A 26,852-nucleotide genomic window follows, 5' to 3' on the forward strand; every position below is an offset into this window, starting at 1 on the left:
CACCCTCTCTTTCTATTCAAAAGTTGTCATGAATCTTTTATTTAAGTATTATCAGTTTTTTAATGTTATCAGTGCTTTTCAAAAACTGAGAGAGACATCAACCACTCAGATTTGTTGAAATATTCGAGAAACTATGTCCATGCTTGCTAGAGGGTCCTAATCTCTCGGTTCATTTCTCATTTCTGACTTTTTCAAGAATGTTTAACTTAAATACAAGTTACTTATTAATATTGCAAACTAATCTCCAAATAACAATACGACAGTTTTGTTGTTAATAGTCAACTATTGAAATACTTTTAATGCAATCTGGTTTTAATTTTTTCATGTTGTTTTAATGCTGTAAAAAGGGTGTATTTTTAGCCCTCTATAGCTCTTTTTTCTTACTGTATTCAGATAATTTTCCTTTTTGTTAAATAATTTGTTTCTTCCTTCTTAAATTTCTATTGTATGATGTGAATTTGTTTGTTTATACTGTTGGTAAGAATTTGAGGTATTAATTAGCAAGTCTCAAAATTTTGTTTCTGGCTATGCTGTTAAATCCTTCTTCTTCAATAATGTTTTCTTTTTTTTATTGGCAAAAATCAAAGCTAGCTGAAACTGTATTTGTTCATTTGACGAGAAACGTAAAGTCAGAATTTTTTTTCTTTTGAAAGATCTTTCCGAACTCAAAATCTATCTTACCTTATGACAACTTTCATATATTTTTTTTTACCCTACTGTTAGTTTTAGTTCTTGTTGTTTTTCAGAAAAACAAGACTTTTCCTTCCAGTACATTGACCTATATGTTTTTTTTTTTAAGTTAAAACAGTTTATATTTGAATGCACTCCCCAAAAAATATATATTCTTCAGGAGATATGTTCTAGGAAGACTTTTTCTCGTACTTTTTTTTTCATTCTGTTTACACTTAGCCACTGGAAACTGTAACTATGTCAAAGACCCAGCCACTTACTTATTAACTTTTTTATAGAAACACTCATTTCGTAGGCAGTCTGTACTTGATAGAAAAAGTTTGGACAAAGTAGAGCTGAAAGTTAGATGAAATTAAAATTCAATTCAAAAGTTATGTTTTGATTGATGTCTATATTTGTATTATAGGAGCTAACTGCGGAAATAAATGGAAGAAAGGAAGAACATGCTGGTCTTTCGGCTGCTGGTCAGCGTTTGCTTTCTACATTAGAAAGTACCGGCCCAGACAAGAACCCTGAAGATGCTGCCATGCTTCGTAGGCGACTCGAAGATATTAATAGACGATGGCACACTCTTAGAGCCAAGTCTGTTGCCATTCGGTCAGTAAAATCCCAGCACAAACTTTGAAACTTAGTATTCTGTTATTTTTAAGGAGTTAGTATACTACTGCTTGGAATAATATTTTGCTTTCGGTAACTTGGGTAGACGCCTTCTTTTTTTTCTTAGTGTTAGTTTACTGATGAGGAAAACAGAACAGTTAAGACATGCTAGTGTCAAAAATTCTGATTCTTGGAAAGCAGTGTTTTCTTGTATTATCCAAAAGGATGCATTAATTTTAGATCGCAGCTCTTTAGTACTGTGCTACAGTGTGCATTTTGCTATTTATTATAATGATTGACCTTTAAGATGCTACGATGTTTGTAAAAAAGAATAACATCTTTTGAGTAAGATTATGAAATATCTATACTATGTATGAAAAAAATATACTTTCAGATTAAGGATACACATTCACATTCGCCTGGTTTATTTTTATTTATCATAATTTTACACATGGATTGGCGCAATGAGTATAGTGAGCAAATGCTGAATTGCTTGGCTGGGATTTCATGTTCTGTTAATTGTTTTATCATAGTCCATTGGTAGTGTCTAATGTGTAAAAGATTGTGACAGATTTTTCATAGTAAGGTGTTATTATTCCAAACACAGTATGGTAAAATTTGAGTTTTATTTAGCTCCGGGTTCCGAACCCCCCTCTTTCTCTTAGCCTTCATTAACTTATTAAAAAAAAAAATTCTAGTTGAGGTAAAGAGCGGAGTTGAAACTTATATGAACAAAAATCATTATTCGTAACTTATGCAAAATATATCTGCAAAACTAGTTCTAATAAGCTGAATAATATTACACAGTTATATTACATTACAACGTATTAAAATTTATATTACATTATATTACACAATATGGTAAAATTTGAGTTTTATTTAGCAAAATATATTTGCAATACTAGCTCTAATAAGCTGAATTGTGTTCCCTATGTTTTTTTTTGGTTTGTTTGTTTTTTTGTGAGAAAAACTAGAACTTAACTAAAAACAGAGAATCGAGGCAACAAACCGAATATTCTGGTAGGAAAAGAAAAGTCCTCGAATTGCCCGCAGAAAATAAAGCTCAATTTTGTTCAGTTTTCAGTAAATCTATCGTTTTCCAGAATTCCATAATTAGGAGAATATAGCGAGTCATCAAGAGCTTTTGTCAATATGGGGCATTCAATATAGGTTTTTCTTCTCACCTCTTCGAAATTGTCCTTAAGAGGTATATTATCATCGGTATCTTTGAAAAGTTTTAGCTAGAAAACACACTTATTTATGAAATATAGAGATTTTATAAAAAAACGACTGAAGGTCGTTAGTCAATCTGAATAGTCAATATAGTAGTCATATCTGAATAGTCAATATAATTTAAAGAAATTTGTGTTATTATTATTGTAATTTTCCTAACGCAATAGTGAAAAGAATTTTGAACTTCTCACAAGAAAATATACTTTCGTTATTTATAGCTCTTCGAATTCAACATTCTAGAAAAATGTATCATTAACATTATATAATTATAAAGAATTCACGGTTAAAACAAGAAAATTCTGTAAACTCAAGGGGACCAGTGCCCTCCCCTGCCCCAAATGACTTTCCCGTATACGATTTCAAAACGGGAGTCGGTGTTTACCCCTCCCCCTCCCGCGGAAAATGACCCCTGCGGCTGGTTAGTCTCCAATCACTTCCGACTTATAAAAAAAGGACAATAACTCTCAATTTTTGACGTAATGAGCACCCCCTGAAGTTTTTGTGATCATGAAATAGAAGCAGGGACAAGGGGGGGATTCCCTTCCTATATGGAATACGTTCTGCTCATTTTGGGGTTTAATGTTTCTCTTTACTTTCACGATAACACTGTAGACCAGAAATATTCCCAGAAATCGAGAAGGATTAAATATCAGTTTCATATTTTTGGTGTTTTATAGAGATTATTCCCCCCCCCCCCCCCGAAAAAGATAACCCCCCAAACGTAAGCCTTGTAGTTGGCCCTGGGGATTATGTGTGAATTTCTACCTCCACCCTCCCTCATTCCTCCCTTAGAGCTAGTTCCGTATTTATCTGAAGATTCAATAAGAGTTGGGATTTTTTAGCATTAAAATGCACTTTTAGAGGCATCTCCCTCCCTCCCTAACTACAAAATAATCATAGAACCCCATTGTATAGATATAAAGCCCTTACATGCAAATGTTTGGGATAGTAAAACAACAGAGAATTTACCTAAGACAGTAAAATTTTGTTTAGACCTTAACAATATTTCGGCCAGTTAGAGAGAGAGGGAGATACCTTCCTTATCGATAGAAAAGAGCACATTATCAGAGTTCATAAGTAGGGTAAGGTGATAAGTAGGACATTTTTTTTATTAATAAAAAATGTGAAATTGGTATTTCATTCGTCTTGATTTCTGGGAGTATTTCTGGTCTACCCTGTTATTATGAAAGTAACGAGTAACATTATACCCCAAAATGAGCAGAATTTAGTCCGTATAGAAGAAAGACCGCCCTTCCTCATCCTCAGCTCCGCCTCATAGTCGTAGAACCCTCGGAGGATTTTAATTCGATCAGAAATAGAGAATTCTAGTCCTATTTATATAAGTTAAAAGTGATTGGAGACCAACCAGTCGTGGAAGGTTATTTTCTCGGAGGGAGGGTGTTTTCCACAGAGAAGGTATTTTATGCGTGGGGTATTTTCAGGAGGGCTGGGGTAAACGCCTCGTCAAAACAAGTGATCAGTTCATGCATGTCTTGACGGGTCGTCCTAACTTCGAAAACTTCGCTTGGTTATCCATTTTGACCTTGCTTCCCTCTACGATGTCCTAATATCCCACTAACGCTGATAAAAAGATAAGAGTGAACAGAACTTACAATAGTTAATGAAGACACACTTAAAACAAACATAATTTGCCCTAAATTTTAGTTGGGCCGCTGCCCCTTTCAAACCCACTTGGAGGTATATAATCATTCACACTAAACAGATAGCTTGAAATTTAGCTAAGGTGTTTTACGTTTTTGAATGTTTACTTGGCTTTCATTTTTTTTTTTTTTTTTTTTTTTTTTTTTTTTTTTTTTTGAACAGGATAAATCTAAAAGGAAAAAGTGTTGACCGAAGTAACTTGTGTGTGTGTGTGTTTTTTTTTTTTGGGGGGGGGGGATTTCTTTAACCATTATAATTTTCGTTAGTTTATTTTGGATTTTCTTCATACATAACAAATTGCGTTAATTTTATGTTTGATAAATCCTATATATGGTTTAATTCCCATTCGTTTAGAGTTTTATTATCGCTCTTTGCTCTTTGTTGAAAAAGTGTTTCAAAAAAACAATACATCCTGTGTTTGTAAAGTAAAAAGAAACTTCGGTCCCATGCGATTTTATCTCTCAAAATAATTGTTAGAAGTGACCGTACGGATGACATTTTCTTTTCATTTATTTTTTGTTCGCTTTATTGTCAGCCCTTGAATAACTGATTTTGTGCTCCCTAGGAACCGGCTAGAGAATAATCGTGAACACTGGAATGCGGTCTTGCTATCATTAAGAGAACTGATTGAATGGGTCATCCGAAAGGATATGGAATTAACGAGTCTGGGACCACTAAGAGCGGATCTTTTGAGTCTCACAAAACAGCAGGTTGGTTTTATTTTATTCTTCTCTATTAACCACCTTAATCGCTGGAAATATCTATTCAGCTAAGGTATTTGAGTGTCCGTCTGAACTCTTAAATTAATCGTGGTATATCGATTGTTTGAATCTTCTAAATTGGATAAATGTAGTGTTAATGCATGTGTTTATTTTTTTTATTTGAATGCATATTTTTTTTTATTTGGATGCATATTTTTTTTTATTTGAATGCATATTTTTTTTTATTTGAATGCATATTTTTTTTTTATTTGAATGCATATTTTTTTTGTAAAAAATTCATAATTATTGGTAGTAAAAAAGGAAGTACAGCTATAGCTGTAAATGTAGGTAATTTTTTTTTTTTTCAACGCTTCAAGCACACTTCAATTTTTATGAAGCATAAAACACGCTTTAGAGATTGGGCTCATCTCCAAGGTGGATAAAGGCAAAAAATGTATGTACGGGGGGGAGGGGGGCAAAAAGTAGGTATAGTGATAAAAAAGAGAAAACTAAAGAAAAGGAAACAGGAAAAGAGAAAGAAAAGTATAAGATTAAAGATACACACACTTGGATTGATACATGGTTTATTAGAAGATGACTCGGATCGTCGTTTACAGCTTTTTGAAAATTTATGTTTGAAGAATTATAGGATGACTCTATTCTGGACAAAATTGTATGGTCTGAAAAAGTAAAATTTAAATTATCGAGGGACGTTAACCGACACATTTGTTTTTACAACCGAAAACACTCACATTACTATTGAAAAATTTCTCAATCAGTGGCCGGTATCAGTGTGGGATCGGCCTTCTTGCAAGGGTGTTGTTGGGCCTATTATTAAGCTTGTAACCATTGACCTGTGTGCTTAAACATGTTAAAGGATACAGTAATACCACGAGTAAGGGGACAATACCAATGCGAAGACTTATTTTTAGTAATATTGGGCCCCACCTCACTCCGATTTTTTGTCTGCACTAATTGATTCAGAATTTCCTAACAGATGGATTGGACGCCGTGGTGCCATCAATTGGCCACCACACTCGCTAGGTTTAACTCCTATGGACTTCCCTTTTTGGGGAACTGTAAAAATGCCCCAAAAATTGCCTCGCACTGTTAAAGATGTGATTCAGTTCATTCTAGAAGCTTATCAAGAAATAGATGTTGATACAAATCTTTGTTCCAGAATGTGCATGAGTGTTGGTTCACGATTACAGTAGGGTGTCAATGCTGATGATAATCAGTTTGAGTACCTTAGCGATTAGAGCTTCTTATTATAAGTTGTTCTTATCGTATGTGCTTCTTATTATTTGTTGATGCAACTAGTGTTCATATTATAAATGCGGTAAATATATACGTGTTTTCTCTTTTTTTATCGCTGTATACCTACTTTGCACCCTATGTAAAAGAGGTCTTTAGAAAAAATATTTGAATACTGATTTTTTTGCGTTTTTTTTTATGTCGTTTAATCTCGAGATCTATAAACCACCACTTTTCTACGTGTGAATCAATATTCACGGTTAACTGCAAGTTAGCTTAATAAGGAAAAAACATGAAATAGATTGAAACTTAAATTTATTTGACGGTCTAATCTTCATGGGGCAAAGCTGGCATGCTCGCAGGTTTTATTTTTTGAAGGGGGAGGGGGTGACAATAAAAAGCTTTTTATTTGATACTTTGAGTAAAAGGTGTCAAGAAATTCCAGAATATTTAAAATTTTGGGGGATGGATTTCAGAGTCGTCGGGCCCAGGGTACCCCTCCCCTCCCCGTGTGCGTACATGGAGCAAAGTGCATTCTGTTCTGTGTTTTTAATGTTTATCTATATTTTTTTTTCTAACCTGGAGCTACGAGAATGAGGTAAATTTTCAGTTTGTCTTTCCGTATTTACGATTGCTGTTTTTCCATTATATCACTCTGGATTTCGGTTCTTTCTTTGTCAACGAAGAAACGTTTTTCATAATTTTTTTTATTATTATATAAAGAGAAAAAACCTGTCACTCGATGCGGCTTTGGCAATTAAAACGACTTTATTTTGCATGGAATTAGTTTTACAGGAGATTCGAAATAGCTTTCGAGATTTGTGACAGTTATTAAGGACCATTTGCTTGTACAAGGGATTTTTTTTAAACATTTAAGATATGGCAAAAGATTTTTGACCAAAAAATTCGTTTACTACCTGTTTCTGTTTGTGAGATTTCTAAACATTTTGACAACGAAATAATATAAGGCTCTAAATTATTCGTCGCACGGGGCTGCGACCTAATATAAAGAAAATTCAGGGAAAATCCCCCCTCCCCGCGTATTAATAACGATCGTATTTTAAAATTTGACAGTATTTGAAAAATGCGCCTACGGAAAACTTACACCTCCCCTCGAAATTTCTCTCCGGGCAAATTCTTCCCGTGGAAAAGTTTCCCCGACATCCCCCCTTGAAACTTTTATCCGGGTGTAAAATAATGATCGTTTTTTTAAATTTAGAAGTATTTGAAAAAGTTAGGTTAAGATTATTAACTTATCCGTCGGTCGTTGTTTGAAATTTAATATCCAGAAAGTGTGAATAATGTGAACAGTAGTAACTGTCAAGTATTTCTGTTCAGGGGTCTCTATTCAGTCAGTATGAATAGTGTTCAGAGGGCATTGGGGGGAGGGTGGAATTTTATACCTAAAACTTTCGCAAGGGTCTACTCTACAACTTCTTGAAGTTCTTGACGATCGGATGAACAGTGTAGTAATATATATAGGACAAATGCCTTACCTTTGCTGAACATGAGAAAGGTTGCGTCTTATGTTTTAAGTTTCGCAGATTTTTAGCTAAATATGGGTCATATCTTTTAGTGTACAACATTTATCTAACTCTACAAGTCAAACATTAGTAAAATTTTTTTTTGAAGGTTTAAAGATATTACTTCACTTTAAACGTATGAAGATTGAATTTTATTGCTTCCTATTGCTTCCTATTATATGTTGCTTCCTATCAACATAACGTTGTTGCTAGTAGGGTTTGGTTATGTTCTATTTTCTGGGTCAGTCAAACAGTTCGTGGTAACGAACTGTAGTAAGGAGCGACCCGGCTCAATAGTAAACGAAAATCTAAAAAACGGAATTTTGATGCTAAAATATACATCAAAAGAATCAGATTTTCATGCTGATTTTAAATATATAAGTTTCATCAAATTTAGTCTTTGTCATCAAAAGTTACGAGCCTGAAAAAATTTGCCTTATTTTAGAAAATAGGGGAAAACACCCCCTAAAAGTCATAGAATCTTAACGAAAATCACACCATCGCATTCGGCGTATCAGAGAACCCTATAGCGAAATTTTCAAGCTTCTATCTACTCGTATGTTTTGCCAGAAGACAAATCACGGGTGCGTGTTTATTGTTTGTTTGTTTGTTTGTTTTTTGTTTTTTTTCCAGGGGTCATCGTATCGACCAAGTGGTCCAAGAATGCCGCAAGAGGGCTCATTCTAACGGAAATGAAAAGTTCTAGTGCCCTTTTTAAGTGACCAAAAAATTGGAGGGCACCTAGGCCCCCTCCCACGCTCATTTTTTCGCCAAAGTCAACATATCAAAATTTTGAGATAGCCATTTTGTTCCGCATAGTCAAAAACCATAACAACTTTGTCTTTGGGAATGACTTACTCCCCCAGGGTCCCTGGGGGAGGGGCTGCAAGTTACAAACTTCGACCAGTGTTTACATATAATAATGGCTATTGGGAAGTGTACAGTCGTTTTCAGGGATTTTTTTTTGGTTTTGGGGCTGAGGTTGAGGGGAGGGGCTATGTGGGAGGATCTTTCCTTGGAGAAATATGTCATGGGGGAACAGAAATTCAATGAAAAGGGCGCAGGATTTTCTAAAATTACTATAAAAAAAACAATGAAAAAATAAACATGAAAATTTTTTTCAATTGAAAGTAAAGAGTAGCATTGAAACTTAAAACGGACAGAGATTATTACGCATATGAGGGGTTCTAAAAATACTTTAGCATAAAGAGCGAGGTATTTAGGAGGAGATAAATACCTCGCTCTTTATGCTATAGTATTTTTAGTAATTTCAACTATTTATTCTACGGCCTTTTTGATTCAGGGGTCATTCTTAAAGAATTAGGACAAAACTTACGATTTAGTGTAAAGAACGAGGTATTAACGAGGGTACAAACCCCCTCATATACATAATAAAAATTAATGAATATAAAAGTTTGTTACGTAAGTTAATTCTTAAGTTACGTATATTTTTACTAATAAAAAAATTCATTAAAAATTAAAATTTATGGTTGCCTTTTTATTTAACCGAAAAATTGCATGGCAACTAGGCCTCCTTCCCCATCCCTTATTTCTCAAAATCGTCTGATCAAAACTAAGAGAAAGCCATTTAGCCAAAAAAGGATTTAATATGCAAATTTCAATTTTATAATTTATGTGTGGAGAGCCAAAATCAAACATGCATTAATTCAAAAACGTTCAGAAATTATATAAAAAAACTAGTTTTTTAAACTGAAAGTAAGGAGTGACATTAAAACGTAAAACGAACAGAAATTACTCCGTATATGAAATGGGTTGTCCCCTCCGCAATCCCTCGCTCTTTACGCTAAAGTTTGACTCTTTGCCACAATTTTGCTTTTTAAAACAATTAAAAGCTTTAGCGTAAAGAGCGAGGGATTGCGGAGGGGACAACCCATTTCATATATGGAGTAATTTCTGTTCGTTTTAAGTTTTAATGTCGCTCCTTACTTTCAGTTTAAAAAACTTGTTTTTTTTATATAATCTCTTTAAGGCACACTTTAGTGGCTCTTCAAGGCATCATTCAGCGGATGACCAGCTTTGGACATTTTGACCCTTCAGCAATGTGTGACACAACTTACTTCATTTTTATTTTATTTTTAATTGATGCTCTATGTTGTAAAACTTCAGTATTGAATATGCTCCTTTGCTGTTTTTCTCTCCTTCTCTCCTGCTGCACAGACTTTGATGTCAAAGTGCTTGACTATATTTTAAAGTGCTTTATTATGCTTCAATCAAAGTGCGTTATTATATTTTCTTTGGTGAATGTACTTAACCGGAAGACTTAATTCATAATTCTTGAAATATAACACTTTCAAAAGCTCTTTCCTTTTATGTATTTGCTTTGCAACGACTAAATACTATTGCTGGTTTGTTTCTCTTCAATGACAAGCTCTATGTTTGTACTTTCGAATTTTAAGATGTCTTAGAGTTTAAATAAAATCACAATCTTCAATATCAAAATCTTTAAACCTTTTGACATTTTTCAATGAAACAAAATACGAACTATTTAGACTGTTATTTATAGCTCGAGAAAATTCTCTTTCCAAAAAAAAAAATGAAAAATTTGAAATCTTTCCTTCATGCGAAGGGTGTGTGCTTTTCGTCCTCTTCGTAATTTCACTTTTTAATCTAATTTACTTAGACTTAGTTCCTCCCACGCCGGTTTGCGCATAAGGCAACACCGATGCCTGTCCACGATGATTCCTGACGAGGTTGCAGCCACAAGTGAAGCAAAGATGTACCCCCCCCCCAGTGTAGCCTTCCTCTCTAGGCATCAGACTAGCGACACTTTTGCCGTCCACGCCTTCTATTGCCAGGAGTGGGGGGTGGGTAACACCAAACATCATATGAGAGCCTACTATCGCCCATACGTACCAAATTTAACCCATCTTTCTAACTAAAATTTAGAAAAATATGAAATTTCCGTCTAAAAATATTTGGGATCTTAAAGGAAAACTTTTAGTTTTTGAAACCTTAACAGGAAATAAAAGGAGAAAAGAATCAGAAACTTTACTAAAGTCCCATGGTAAAATTCACTTTTGAGTCTCTAAAATAAATCGTCCTCTCCCCCCCCCCCCCTAAGATCCTTTGTAAAAAAAAAGTAGAAATACTGGCGAAATTATATATGTATTTTGTCTAATTCGTCTCTGAAAGATAATGGCTCTTGTACCACAATTATTAGGACCTTTTCATTTTCAGGACGACTTCCGCGCCTTCAAAAGGCAGTTAGAAGATAAAAGAACTTTAATTGAGCAGAACATCCTAACGGGCAAACAGTTGATATCCTCGGAGCCTCCCTTAGCTGATTCGGAGGACTTGGAAGGTGAGCAACTTTTCCATTTTCTAAAAGCAGATAATCGTTTCTTGTTGGAGCTTCCATTTCCCAGCCTAAAGAAACTTTGTTCTTCAAAGGTGAGCTGGAAAGAGAAGATAATTTCTTAAACCACATTGGCCTACCCTACCTCCTTTTATATTCTTAAAAAAGAACAAAAGTAAGAATACTTCGTTTCAAAATGGAAACGTCGTTTTCTCTAATCATTCTGATCAGGACACTAACACAAATAAACTTTAGTAGTATACTGAGTATGTCATATCTTGTCAAATTTTCGTGAATGATTCCTCATTAGTGTATTTTTTTGTGTGATTTGGGGTGTTAATGAGAGAACCGCAATATATGATTAATATTGATGTAGTAGTTGTTAATGGTTTGCACGTGCAAAACTAGAGGTAGAGAAAATTCGTCCAGACACATTCTTAATTAAACAATTATATATGGTACCTTTCAAATTTGACTGTTTAAACTGGCGATTAATTGAAAGGAGAGTTTCTAAAAATTGTCACAATAGTTCCCTAAAATGTAATTGTCGTGTGTTTTACGGGAAAGCTTCCTTTATTTCTAGAATTTATCCCTCTCTCTAGATCTGTTGATAGCTAATTTATTTTAATTATGTTTAGCTTTTCTCCTAGATCTGCTGAAAGTTAATTAACTTGGATGCATTCAAACTTCTCAATTCTCTGAATTGTCCTGAGTTTTTTTTTCCATGGTTATTTTTTATCTTTTTTCTACTTAGTAATTCTTTTTATTAGAATCATTCAAGGCTGTTATCCTTGTTTTGCTTTATCATAAATATTTTAAATAATTTCTAATGGAAGTTGCACACATCCTTGAAAATGTGACTGAAATAATTAAAAGCTGACAGAAAACCAATTAATTTATGTTCAAACCTTTTCATGGCATGTAGAGAGAAAATTCCCCGCCTACTACAGTTCTTGCGTGTATCTATTTAGAGTTGCCTACTAACATTTGTCTACGGTGAATTTGCAGTTTTGCAAATCCAAGTTGTTTCGCTCTAATGGTACGTAAGAAGTGAAGTAGAAGAGGAAGAAAATCATGGAAAACTACATAGTGTAAGGCAATTCACAACGCAACCCCCCTAAAACATGTGTTTTGACTAAATAAATAGTGTATATACTTGTGTGTAGTACATATGTTTGAGTTTATCCAAGGAGTATGAGTAGTATTGTTGTAAACCTTAGAAATACCCTTATAAACTATTTCTAAATTCACAAATTACGCTATTGCTCTAAAACGATCATACTGTTATTTGAGTTTGTGAATTTTCTTTTTCCTTGACTGTTTTATTTATTTTATCCACTGACCGAATAGATTGATTATATATTTTATGTCCCTACTAAATCCCCTTCGTCACTGAAAGGAAATCTTCAACCAGTCCAATCTTAGTAAACTTATATATACGTATTCTCAATCAAAAAGTCTTACAAGAAATACACATACAAAAGAACGTATCCCCACAAAGGCTCCATGAACTGTAAATGAGAACCCGAAACAGGCCCTGTTTACTCTTTGTGTGATGTCTGCTTCGATCGTCAAGCAATCATCTCTGTTTTGGTTGGTCCAATTTGTTTTCGCATATATTATGTAACTCAAGGCTTAGAAATGTTTCGTTTTTTTTACGATGGGTGATATCTCATTTTCTTAAATGTAAAAATAGTTGGAATTTGGATCTTCCGACATTAAAATCAAGCAGTTCGTGGTTTAACCTCCTCATTGCCTCGCTCTTTATGCTAAAGTTTGACTTTTTGTTCCAATTATCTAAGAATGACTCCTGAAACACAAGGGCCGTTTAATTAGAATAACACACTTTCTTAAAAGTTAAAAAAGAACCTTAGCATAAAGAGCCAGGTATTGAGGAGGGGGCGATCCCCTTCATATACCTAATAATTCCTGTTCGTTTAAAGTTTTGATGTTGCTCCTTACTTTCAGTTGACGAAACTTGTGTTTTTTTGGGTTTTTTTTATTTAATTGTTTACACGTATTGCTTGTCGATACATATGTTGGTTAATAACAATCGAAAAAAAATGAGTTCTCAGGTTTTTTTGCTTTCCTATATAATTTATACCGTATAACATGTTGTCTTTCAAATTAACGGAACCAAACCTATTTTTGGAAGTCTAGAAATTAGCATCTGTAAATCTCTAGAATCAGGGATCTAGAATCTAGACTCTGGGATCTTTCTTTACAGCAAATTGACGTTGTCTGTACAACACATTTTGAGTTTATTCATTATTCACCTTTTTTATATCCGTATTTGCTTGAATTATCAGTAAAAGAAAACAGATCGAATGAGACTCTGCCCAAAAGGTTGTCAGAGATCTAATCATTACACTCCATTTAATGTCCCATCTGTTTTTCATAGTAACCTACTAGGCTGCGAGGTAAATATCTTCGTTTTTATGGCATTTGGTATTAACCAAGTGACATATAGCAATCGCAAATTCTGTCGGTCTGTCGGTCCCGGTTTTGCTACTTTAGGCACTTCCAGGTAAGCTAGGACGATGAAATTTGGCAGGCGTATCAGGGACCGGACCAGATTAAATTAGAAATAGTCATTTTCCCGATTTGACCATCTGGGGGGGGGGGGTAGGGGCCGGTTAATTCGGAAAAAATAGAAAAAATGAAGTATTTTTAGCTTATGAGCGGGTGATTGGATCTTAATGAAATTTGATGTTTGGACCGGTTGACCGGTACTTACGACCGGTTGATCAGATCTTAATGAAATTTGATGTTGGGAAGGATATCGTGTCTCAGAGCTGTTATTTTAAATCCCGACCGAATCTGGTGATATTGGGGGGAGTTGGGAGGGGGAAACCTAAAATCTTGGAAAACACTTAGAGTGGAGGGATCGGGATGAAACTTGGTGGGAAAAATAAGCACAAGTCTTAGATACATGATTGACATAACCGGAATGGATCCGCTCTCTTTGGGGTAGTTGGGGGGGGGGGGGTTGTTCTGAAAAATTAGAAAAAATGACGTATTTTTAACTTACGAAGGAGTGATTGGATCTTCATGAAACTTCATATTTAGAAGGACCTCGTAACTCAGATCTCTTATTTTAAATCTCAACTGGATCCAGCGTAATTGGGGGGGGGGGCAGTTGGGGGGGGGGACCGGAAATCTTAGAAAATACTTAAAGCGGTGAGATCAGGATGAAACTTGATGGGAAGAATAAAAACCTGTCTAAGATACGTGACTGACATATCCGGACCGGATCTGCTCTCTTTGGGGTAGTTGGGGGTTGGGTTAATTCTGAAAAATTAGAAAAAATGAGGTATTTTTAACTTACGAACGGGTGATCGGATCTCAATGAAATTTGATATTTAGAAGGATATCGTGTCTCAGAGCTCTTATTTTAAATCCGACCGGATCTGGTGACATTGGGGTGGGGAAACCTAAAATGATCGAAAACGCTTAGATTGGAGGGATCGGGATGAAACTTGGTGGGTAAAATAAATAGAAGTCTTAGATACGTTATTTACATAATTGGAACGGATCCGCTCTATTGGGGGGGGGGGGGGTAATTCTGAAAAATTAGAAAAAATGACGTATTTTCATCTTACGAAGGAGTGATCGGATCTTAATGAAATTTCATATTTAGAAGACCTCGTAACTCAGATCTCTTATTTTAAATCTCAACCGGATCCAGCGTAATTGGGGGGGGGGGGCAGTTGGGGGGTACCGGAAATCTTTGAAAATATTTAAAGCGGTGAGATCAGGATGAAACTGGACGGGAAGAATAAAAACCTGTCTAAGATACGTGACTGACATAACCGGACCGGATCTGCTCTCTTTGGCGGAGTTGGGGGGGGGGTTCGGAAAATTGATGTATTTGTAACTTACGAAAGGGTGACCAAATCTTAATGAAATTTGATATTTAGAAGGATCTTGTGCTTTAAAGCTCTAATTTTAAATTCCGACCAGATCCTGTGACATTGGGGGGAGTTGGAGGGGGAAACCGGAATTCTTGGAAAACGTGAAAATTGGGGTATTTTTATCTTACGAATAGATGATCGGATCTGAATGAAATTTGATATTTAGAAGGAATTCATGTCTCAGAGCTCTTATTTCAAATCCCGACCAGATCTTTTGTCATTGGGGGGAGTTGGAGGGGTAAATCTTGGAAAACACTTTGAGTTGAGGAATCGGGATGAAGCTTGGTGGATAGAATAATCAAATGTCCTTGATACGTGATTGACGGAACCGTACTGGATTCGCTCTCTTTTGGGGAGTTGGGGGGAGGGGTTCAGTGATTTGGTGAGTTTGGTGCTTATGTACGTGCTAGGACGATGAAAATTGGTAGGCGTGTCAGGGAGCTGCATAAATTGACTTGATAAAGTCGTTTTCCCAGATTCGACCATCTGGGGGGCTAAAGGAAGAGGGAAAATTAGAAAAAAAAATTAGGTATTTATAACATACGAGTGGGTGATGGATCTTAATGAATTTTGATATTTAGAAGGACATCGTGACTCAGAGCTCTTATTTTATATCCTGACCGGCATTAAGCCTCTTATTTTCCTTTTAAATCAATCTATTGATTCATAGAATTTTGTTAGAGCTCATTTGGCTCTTAGCTCTTCATGCCTCGTCACAAGTGCCATATGAGCTCTTAGCTCTTGTTCTTTAAATCCTAGGCAACATTCCTTAGTAGTAGCCGTACTTGCATTACAATATATAGCTTAATATAACCTTTTATTTTCAAGTCATTAATATCATTGTGTGTGTATTTGCTATATGAATTCTCATTGTTAGGGCAGAATTCGATCGATATGAGGTGACCGCCATTAATGGAACTGAAAATATAAAATGTCAAACTTGTTACAGCATTCTTGATAGAATACAAAGTAAGTTTTGTACAATTAAAGATTGGGTTCTACAAACGGGAATAGCGATGGACCAATTCGCTCTCAATAATGTCAAAAACTTGAGAAACGTTATTGAAAGATCTTTTTTTGTAAAAGAAAAAAAGACAGAGTAATGACACTAAAGAGAACATAAAAAAAATTAACTTAAAAAAAACAACTGTGAAAAGGATAATAATAAATATTCAACATTTAGGATTAGCTAAAAAAATAAGTTTAATCCGTTGGTAAGTTGGGGAGTTGTCTATCAAAAGAACAACTCTATGTCCAGGGATTTTCGAGGAAGGAACAACTAAAAACGGGATAGAAATAAATATTTAAGGGATAAGATTAACTGAAATTAAAGCTCGTATTCTTTGGTAATTGATTGCATATCTTATAACCAACTATTTTTAATCACTTTGTTGTGAACGAACTATATATATATATATATATATATATATATATATATATATATATATATATATATATATATATATATATATATATATATATATATATATATATATATATATATATATATATATATATTGAACGATTTAGGTGACATTTGTCATAAAATTTTAACAGCAGTCTATTAGTAATAGTTCGCAAATTGTCGCTGTTTTGTGTTTTATTTGCGAAAAAATTAATATTAAACTTTATTCTTTGGTGTTATATTTATGATAAAACTTATGTATATATATATATATATATATATATATATATATATATATATATATATATATATATATATATATATATATACCTAGAACCAAGGTTATATCAAGGGGAGGGGCGGGTTTGAGCCCTCCCCCAGAAATTTTTGTTTGGCTTGGAACAACGGAAAAGGGGATAGAAATAAATATTTAATGGATAAGATTAACTGAAATTAAAGCTCATATTCGTTGGTAATTGATTGCATATCTTATAACCAACTATTTTTAATCACTTTGTTGTGAACTAACTATTATGCAATAATGCGTATAAAAAAAATTTGATTTAAGCCCCCTCCCTCCGAAAAAAACTGGATATGCCTTTACCTAGGACCTTGGACCAGTCTCGGATAAATCATTTGTATGACTACGGACCGGCAATTGATTTTTAAAGATTTCGCTTTTCAATAAATGGAGTAGATTGTGTGTAAATACAGTACTGAAATAGCGAGTACATAATCTTTATAGTGTAATAATGAGGATAATAAGGTAATGATAAAAATAAAATATTTGGGTCAAATAACTTTATTCTTCTTTAGCATTTATCTAGCATCTATCTTCTTTAGCATATATCTGAAATGTCTATATTAAAAACACAGAAAAGAAAAAATGGAAGTGAGAAAACAACAGAGGTTTCTCTTGTAGGCTACTGGTTAAAGTATTACCTCGAGGCTTAAGTCTGTAGCTTTACTGAAGCACTAGTTCAATTTAATTTTTAGCTGAGTGTATTCATTTGAAGCAGTTGGGAAAGCGCTCTACATAACACAAATTTCAAGTTCAGATTAGCTTAAATCTGGTGTTTTATATATCTGTTTAATTTCTATTCAGGTCGAGATTTAGCTGGTGATTCAAGGGGATATCCAAGTGCTGGAGAGGCAGCTAGAGAACTAACACGCTCCCTCAAATCTGAAACTACCAAGCTGTCTGAACGATGGGTTGCCTTGCGTGATAGGACAGAACGCTGGGGTATTTCTTTAGAAGAAACTCTTAGCGTAAGTCTCAATTATACCTTGTGTTTTTTTGGTACTTTTTAGTTCTAATCTAAACCTTTTTTTTTTGCTTAAGAAGCTGCTAAAACTTTGGTCTTTTTAATAACTAGAGAGATGTGAAAGCGTGGCCTATAACCTTTAAATATGGCACAGCTATCAATATTAAAAAATCTTTTATGCTGTAAATAATAGCCAATAACCGTAGGATGTTTAAAGCAATTTTGATTTAAACTGTTAATAAGAAAAAAGCCTGGATGTTCCCATGGTAAATTTTGTAAACAAAAAAGAATATTACAGAAGCTGAAAGTATTCAATCAACTTTCAACCCGGAAGTATTAAATTTAGTACTCTCCGCTAGTCCATTTATTTAAACATGCAGGGCCGTATCCAGGATATTTTTTTGAGTGGGGAAGGGGTGGGGGTATGTTACAAAAAGATTTCTTCAGGGGGGGTCACGCAAAAATCTCAAAAGACGTAAAAAAAAGTTATGTTTATTTTGTGACGTTTTTACGAGTCGGACAAACATTTCGGGGGGGGGGAGGGTCAAAACTCCTACCCTCCCCCTGAATACGGCCTTTGAAACACGGTATTTTCCCTTGAAGATATTGACTATTTTTTATCAATAATTAGTTTACACATTAACCTATGATTTACACCAGGCTGTGTTCAAGCCAAGTTACTGCTTTTTCCACTGAAAAGGAATAGCATTGCATTTCCATTGAATTTAATAGAAAGGAGAGTCATGAGTGTTATTCCCATTTTTTTTTTTTTTTTTTTTTTTAGAGGAAGTATTTTGTTGCCTTCATCTGATTATAATCAAAACACTGTCCGAGTGTTATCTCTTAAGTAACATAATCTTATATATAGCTTAATCTGTATATAGCTCTCAGTATTATCTCCTATTAATTTTATCGAAACCGGAAGTAGGGTGCTAGAATCTATAGTATCACATTACTTCATTCATCACATATGAAATGGTATACAAAGAGAAAAAGGTTAGTTAGTTAGGATACGCAGAATTCATTTATTGATATTGATTGTTCAAGGTTCAGATTCTTGATTTGTTACTCGCTGGCATTGAAAAATGGAATTACCATTTTTCATCGTTGATTGGAATAAAAAGACTCAATTGCTTATTATTTATGTAAGTATAACAATATTTTGACATTTGATGTGAAAATTTTATGGTTCTTTTCCAGAGGCGTAATTTGCTGTGGGGCAGGGGAAAACTGCCCCTCCAAGACCCCCTCCCGGAACCCAGTCTGCCCCCCCCCCTTTAGACCCCAGTCTACCTCCAAGCTAAAATTTGTTTTTTTTTTTCAAAAATTTTGTCAAAACTAAGATAAGCCTGCATAATTTATTTATTTATTTATTTATTTGAAAACCCGTCAATCATACGAAATGAAAAAGACGGAGCACGAACATATAAATATAAGAAAATATATAAGAACATATCAGAAGAGACATAACTAGAAAGAGACTCAACTAATAAAAGAGCAAACAAAATAGCACTAAAATGAATAAAACGAAAACAGATCTATTGTAAAAGGAGATTATGCCAATCGTGATCTACTATTTTAATATTGTGTCTTTTTGATTGAATTTTCAACTGCAACATGAGGGTCGGTTATGTGATACTTTTTAATGAGGATTGAGTTTCTGTACCAGGGAGGAAAACGTAGGAGGTATTTAGCAAAACGGAAGAAAAGCGCACAGATTTTAGACAGTTCAGCCTTCGAGAATAGTTTCCAAAATGGTGCCAGGTACAGGATATGAGGTAAAACAGTAGCGTTGTATAGGCTGGCAAGGAGGGGTGGCTAAAACGGAATTTGGGAGAGACTATGGAAGTATACGAGCCGGAGATTCGTCGTTTGAGGTGTTTGATCAGTAGAAGACGTGTACGCCTTAAAGACGAGCCAATAGGGACTCCGAGGTAATTTATGTGGTCAGCAGTATTCTCGAGATTTTCACCAAAAAGCACTGAAGGCACGTGTGGTGTTTTTTGCCAATTGAAGAGAACTATCTCGGTTTTCTCAGTGTTAAAACTGAGGCCAAGTTTTAGATATTCGGTTTTAAGCGTTTCAAAAATGTCAGAAGCTTTTTGCAATGATCTACTTAAGTTCAAGACGTCGTCGGCGTAGCATACTAAGGAGGTGTCTATAGAGGAAAGAATGCAACGGGGATCAATTTTTCATGAGGCCGGGGAGGCAAATTTTTGTCGGGAGGAAGCTTTAGGCGAATGGACAGCCTCGAGCACATATTACGTAGGGATCGAACTGTGCAGGGATTCAGACCTCGTTGTGAAGGTTTTAATAACATTGCAGCGTGTATGAGTGAATCGAATGCACGGCTGATGTCATGACTAGCTAAGGCTATGCTCTCTCCAGAAAAATCCGCATCGAGTAGCACACTCACTACAGCCGTCAAGGCATCGGCACAACCAGTGCGGCGCTTAAATCCGAATTGACGTGGCGGGGTGTAGCATTTAGTTTCCAGTTCATTAATGAATAGAAGATCAAATAGTTTACATAAAGATGTAGCGACTGTAATGGGGCGGAAAGACGAGCATTTGATGTCATTTTTCCCTTTCTTCGGAATGGGGGTAAGATCCCCTACGCAGAAAGAGGAGGGAACAACACCTTGCGTGAACATCATCTGCATAAAAAGCGAAAGATGCATAGCGAGAACCGAACCACCATGTTTAATATGGATAGCGCTAACACGGTCAATTCCGCAAGAAGACTTATTTTTCAACCGACGAATTGCTTGAATAACCGACTCTAAACTGACAAACAAAATCACCGTACGGAAGCTTATCAAGGAACTCATCCAATTCTCTCTCGTACATGTCTTCAAGCTGAGGGTTAGGAGCAGCAAATTCACTCGCATAATAAGAATACTAACCCTCGACAGGGATTTCAGACGGCGACAACAGAGGGATAGGCTTTGCCAAAGATACAGACTTGAAAAGAAAATTTCGATCCTGTTTTGCACGGGCGGAATAGCTATCAACGAGAGATTCGCGGTGGAGGGAGAGCTCCTTCGAGAATCTACGCTTCGTAGTCAGTCTGATGCTATAAAAAATCTGTCAAAGATGTTTTGGTAGCCCGCTAGCCCTACCCCTTCAGAAATGGCACATAAAGTACTATTTTAGTGCCATATGGCACTTGCATATGGCAGAATCCATAAAAAGCATGTAGATATGAGAAATAGCTTTTGAATGAGCCATTAAGCATCTTTCTATGATGTTCTGGTAGCCCTCTAGGCCTGCTGAAAAAAAAAGAAAAAAACAACGGGAGACAGATTAGTGCTACCGATGCGAACTGTAATTTCCTTGTACAAGCTTTCGACCATGCTGATTCCAATGTAGAGTTTTCAGTTTGATCTGACGCCATTTTCAAGGGGTTTCAGACTTTTTTCGAAATCAACGTAAATTTCTTTTCGCAATAAACTTTTATTTTTAAGACTAACTGAAATAGTAGTATTCATTCCTGAGTCATTGTCAAATGGCAATTGTCAAATTTCAATGGGCAGGTTTTTTCCAAGCGCATTTTTTAACTTTTGGTTACTATAGACTGTGGTTCGCTCTTGAATAGGCTGCAGCCACCACTGCAATCATGATTTGGTTTTTTAGCCTTCTTAATAAATTAGGGTACCGTAGGCTAGTTTAGTAAATCCTAGTGTTAACCATTTATTCAAAGAGAATGTTGTCAGCTTCTAGTCTTAAGAGTAGATACAAGTTTTCACAGGTAAGTAAGGTAATTTGAAGCAGGATGTTGGCCCTTACTTTTACCCCATGTATACTGATACGTTTCTTTAACACGAAAGAATAGTTATGTCAATCAAAGAATAAATATTTTAAAAGTAGGAACTACAAATTTAACCAGTGAACCCGAATCCTCTTGGTGAATCTTCCACTACTCATTTGTGAATAACCTCCTTTTGTTTTGTATCCGAAAAAAAAACGTATTGGAATGGTGATTCAACTCTCTTATTAAAGGGATGAATAGGTAGATAGGTAAAATGTACATTTGTTTTTACTTTTATATGGTTGGTATTGTTACTTCTTGAAATTTATTTGTACGTGGCAGGTCTATATTTGCCTGTATAGCGAGCTGATATAGATCAGCTAAGCAAAACACACAGGCTGTATTCATAGGTCGAGGGGCCGCCGACTTGCAAAAGTGTACCAAGCTTTTGAACTATCCCAATCGTTGCGGGGACTGTGCAATGCGTGGTGAAACTTTGCCACGTATCTTCTTTGCATATTTCCATTTTTCAGTATTTCCAGTATTGTAAATTTCTTCTTTTTTCTTCCATCGTACCGTAATGGGAATATCCTGTCAAAATTCGGGATGAATAATGAATTTAGTACAGTTGCCGTGCTAAATAGTAAGCTTTCAGATAATAAAGAAAACAAACTTCCTGCATTCCATTGTCTTAAATTTATATTTTTTCCATAGTTAGTGCTTTTCATTCTTTTTCTATGTCTTTTTGCTCCGCTATTTACATTTTTGTCTCATGTGAGTTATAAACATTATATATTTGTATAGATTTATTGTTATCACGCTTACAACCACAAATTTCATATGTAAAGATATCTTTTTAATTTACCATATAACTCCCAGTATAATTTACAAAGTTGAACGAAAGTTATATCTTAATATAATAACATGTTACACGTTTTACAGCGTAATTGTTTTCATTTTAAGGATGCTATTACACTTACATTGTATCTCCTCGGTCTTGCAGGGGAACTCAAAACCAATGCTGACTTCTGTATGTAGAATTAGGATATAGAGCAGCTCTACTGTTTTCAAAGTCCCTATTCATTTTTTCTCCTTTTTCTTTGTCATCAACAATCTGTAGCTTGGTAACAGCAAGAGATGAAACTCCAAAAATGCGAAATATCAGACTTGCGTAAAATATGGAAGTATCTCTTGGAGAACCTACGATCTAAATTATGTATTCCTTTTAGATCTCCAGGATATAATTCTAGAAAAAAGGGATCTTCAAGCATAAAGTTTCGAATTTTTGCTTTTGGAGACTTGCTCTTTAATTTGATCGAGTTTCCTGTAATTTTGAAATAAACCGAAATGAGCCTGGCTGCAATCCGTGTCATGTATTGGGAGAGAAAAGGATGGAACGTCCGAGTCTTGTCATTAACACGTCTACCAGAACGGATTGTTAGATATCAACTGACCTCGATCAGAAGTGTCCATAGGTATGTGGACACAATCCGACATTTGTAGGAGGAGGGGGTGTCTCTACATTCTGGTCAACAGGGCGTGTACGAGAAAGAGTTGTACTGCTAAACTCCAACCAAACTTGACGGGATATAAGAGCATGTGTCCCCGTTTCTTATTATGGTAAACTGGATCCAGTCAGGCCTTCTTCGGGTTGGGAGATGGACCATATTTTCTTCCGAAGGATTATTTTGGGTCAACCAGACTATGAAAGAGATAATATTCAGTTTCCTGTTCGTGTTTTTAGGTTTCCATCTTATATCTGTGGAGATTAGGAGGATGTGTCTCTAAGTTCTTGTCATCACGACTTCTATAAAATTAAATGTCGGGTCTCGAATCCTTTCCAAACTTGGCAGGAAGTAATATCTAGTGTTCAAGTTTTGCTCTTTGGGTATGATCTGACTTTTTTGGAAGGGAGGGAGTCCTTAAATTCTTGTTATAGAAACCTCTACCTGAACGGATGTTCCTTTTCGGGCCCAGGTCTGATGCAATCCCTGTAGGAAAAAAGATTTCTCTACATTTTTCTCAAGAAATCTATCATAAGAGATTTTTTTATGTCAATCACATTTATCTGAAAGATAACAGCTATTGTGCTAGTTTTGCCTTTTGGGGTTCGGGGACCAACCCACCCTCTGTGTAGATGGAAGGGAGTCCTAAATTCTATTTATCAGGATTTTTACACAAAATTTGCCGGATTTCATGCAAACTTCGATCACTTTTATCGGATCAGCTTTTATCGGGTCACTTCGATCGGAACCGGGAGCTGAATATACTGATTCTACTTCAGTGAGGCTGGGTGAAAGGGGGTCCTAAATTACGGTCACCAGTAAACATGCCAGAAAGGGACGCTAGATCTGAGCCAAACTCGGTGGGAGATAAGAACTAGGCTCATGGTTTTTCATTCTAATGTCTGACATTCCATTTGACCTCTCACGGTGGGATGGTCCCATCGTTATGTGTTTTCATTTTCAACTCAAGGATTTTTTTAGAGGTGGATTTTCAAGATTCTTTCCTCTTCCCTAATTCTACCACTTTTTCAAAATAGAGAAACGCTGAAATTTTTTATTTTAAGTCTATTGAGACTGGGTTTCTAGGTTTGTATCCTATTTTCACTAATCATTTTTTTATATTTCAGAAATTAAAAAGTTTGCAGAGTAACATAGATGACGCAACAAGTCGGCTCATTGGTGCAGAAAAGACAAAAGCAAATTGGATTCGTCCAGCTGACATTGATCCAATCGAAATATCAACACACTTAGAGAAATTAAGGGTGAGATACTGCCTTTTTCTACTCTTATTTCTGTATAAACTTTTCCTGTTCCCTCACTTTCAAACAGAAGGAATAACATTCTTTTTCTCAGTTTTGGTATGGGAATTGGAATATCTACGTATTGCAAAACTTTGATTGCTAAGATTAAATCCTTTGGGAATAATTCTTTCTTCCTTATGGGTTTAAACAGATTGTGAATTTCCAAGAGAAGTTCTTGCCATCCATCCATGTGTGTAAAAGTACAGAAGAATTATCTCCAAAGAGAATAAAATAGATTTTATCTAAAATTAAGTAACACTAGTTAAAAAGCAAATAAAATTTTTTTTAATGTTAAAAATGGATGGAACTTGTAATAAAGACATGAGCAAATATGCAGTGAGTGGTACAGTTGCAAAATCAATCACTGTCTATGAAAAGTTTCTTCCTTATAGGATTCATCAAAAAACGCTGTATGTTTCTACCGAAGTCTGGGACATGAGGGTAAATGACTTATGGTATGATTTTGAGTAGTACAACCATATTGGCGACGCCTTGTCTCTAAATACTCAGCTACACCAAGTGTACATTCATTATATGTACATTCATTATATGTGACTCCTGTGTCACTTTTTATGGCACTTGGTATTAACCAAGTGACATATAGCAGTCGCCAATTCTGTCGGTCTGTCTGTCGGTCTGTCGGTCTGTCCCGGTTTTGCTACTTTAGGCACTTCCAGGTAAGCTAGGACGATGAAATTTGGCAAGCGTATCAGGGACCGCACCAGATTAAATTAGAAATAGTCGTTTTCCCGATTTGACCATCTGGGGGGGAGTGGGGGCCCGGTTAATTCGCAAAAAATAGAAAAAATGAAGTATTTTTAACTTATCAGCGGGTATTTGGATCTTAATGAAATTTCATGTTTGGAATGATATTGTGTCTTAGAGCTCTTATTTTAAATCCCGACCGGATCTGATGACATTGGGGGGAGTCGGAGGGGGAAAACCTAAAGTCCCGGTTTTGCTACTTTAGGCACTTCCAGGTAAGCTAGGACGATGAAATTTGGCAAGCGTATCAGGGACCGGACCAGATTAAATTAGAAATAGTCGTTTTCCCGATTTGACCATCTGGGGGGGGGGGGAGTAGGGGCCGGTTAATTCGGAAAAATAGAAAAAATGAAGTATTTTTAACTTATGAGCGGGTGATTGGATCTTAATGAAATTTGATGTTTGGAATGATATTGTGTCTCAGAGCTCTTATTTTAAATCCCGACTGGGTCTGATGACATTGGGGGGAGTTGGAGGGGGGAAACCTAAAATCTTGGAAAACACTTAGAGTAGAGGGATCGGGATGAAACTTGATGGGAAAAATAAGCGCAAGTCCTAGATACATGATTGACATAATCGGAACTTATTTGTTCTCTTTGGGGTAGTTGGGGGGGGGGGAGTAAGTCTTAAAAATTAGAAAAATGAGGTATTTTCAACTTGCGAACGGGTGATCGGATCTCAATGAAATTTGATGTTTAGAAGGATATCGTGTCTTAGAGCTCTTATTTTAAATCCCGACCAGATCTTGTGATGGGGGCGGGGAGTTGGGAGGGGGAACCTAAAACTTGGAAAACACTTAGAGTGGAGGGATCGGGATGAAACATGGTGGGAAAAATAAACACAAGTCCTAGATAGATGATTGACATAAACGGAACGGATCCGCTCTCTTTTGGGTAGTTGGGGGGGGGGGGGGTTAATTCTGAAAAATTAGAAAAAATGAGGTATTTTTAACTTACGAACGGGTGATTGGATCTCCATGAAATTTGATTTTTAGAAGGATATCGTGGCTCAAAGCTCTTATTTTAAATCCTGACCGGATCTGGTGACATTGGGGGAAGTTTGGGGTGGGGAGACCTAAAATGATGGGAAACGCTTAGATTGGAGGGATTGGGATGAAACTTGGTTGGAAAAATAAGCAAAAGTCTTGCATACGTAATTTACATAATTGGAACGGATCCGCTCAATTGCGGGGGGGGGGGTAATTCTGAAAAATAAGAAAAATAATGTATTTTTAACTTACGAAGGAGTGATCGGATCTTCATGAAACTTCATATTTAGAAGGACCTCGTAACTCTGATATCTTATTTTAAATCTCAACCGGATCAAACGTAATTGGGGGGGGGCAGTTGGGGGGACCGGAAATCTTAGAAAATACTTAAAGCGGTGAGATCAGGATGAAACTGGATGGGAAGAATAGAAACCTGTCTAAGATACGTGACTGACATAACTGGACCGGATCTGCTCTCTTTGGTGGAATTGGGAGGGGGGAGGTAATTTTGAAAATTGAGGTATTTGTAACTTACGAAAGGGTGACCAGATCTTAATGAAATTTGATATTTAGAAGGATCTTGTGCTATAAAGTTTAACTTTAGGTTCTGACCTTCTCACAAGTGCCAAATGAGCTCTTGGCTCTTGGCTCTTCCGACCTCGTACCATATGAGCTCTCGGCTCTTCCGACCTCGTCCAAATGAGCTCTTGGCTCTTCCGACCTCGTACCATATGAGCTCTCGACTCTTCCGACCTCGTCACAAGTGCCATATGAGCTCTTAGCTCTTGTTTCGTATAGAAATCAGCCAAATAGGTCGTAATTATCGTTATAAGTACGAAATTCTGGGTAAGGATGGAGGTTTCCGGAATAAATCGTTTTCAAAATCTTCAAGAGCATACTTGCGTTCAAGTTTCAAGAGAGTATCCGCTTTCAAGTCTAAGAGTTTCAGAAATTTCAAGAGTATACCCACCAAAGTTTCACCT

The 26,852-nt window shown here is 35.8% G+C and overlaps 1 protein-coding gene across 4 annotated transcripts in view; it reads left to right on the plus strand.

Moving 5' to 3' along the window:
- LOC136041926 (utrophin-like) overlaps positions 1–26,852 on the plus strand; it is a 427,919-nt gene that overhangs the window by 347,204 nt on the left and 53,863 nt on the right. For all 4 annotated transcript variants that reach the window (XM_065726724.1, XM_065726734.1, XM_065726743.1 and 1 more), the window contains 5 exons: positions 1,097–1,287; positions 4,748–4,892; positions 10,859–10,982; positions 17,401–17,564; positions 23,943–24,077. In XM_065726724.1, the coding sequence (XP_065582796.1) occupies positions 1,097–1,287; positions 4,748–4,892; positions 10,859–10,982; positions 17,401–17,564; positions 23,943–24,077 (759 nt within the window). The remainder of the gene's footprint in view (positions 1–1,096; positions 1,288–4,747; positions 4,893–10,858; positions 10,983–17,400; positions 17,565–23,942; positions 24,078–26,852) is intronic.

This window comes from Artemia franciscana, chromosome 2, assembly GCF_032884065.1.
Source record: "Artemia franciscana chromosome 2, ASM3288406v1, whole genome shotgun sequence".
NCBI lineage: Eukaryota > Metazoa > Arthropoda > Branchiopoda > Anostraca > Artemiidae > Artemia > Artemia franciscana.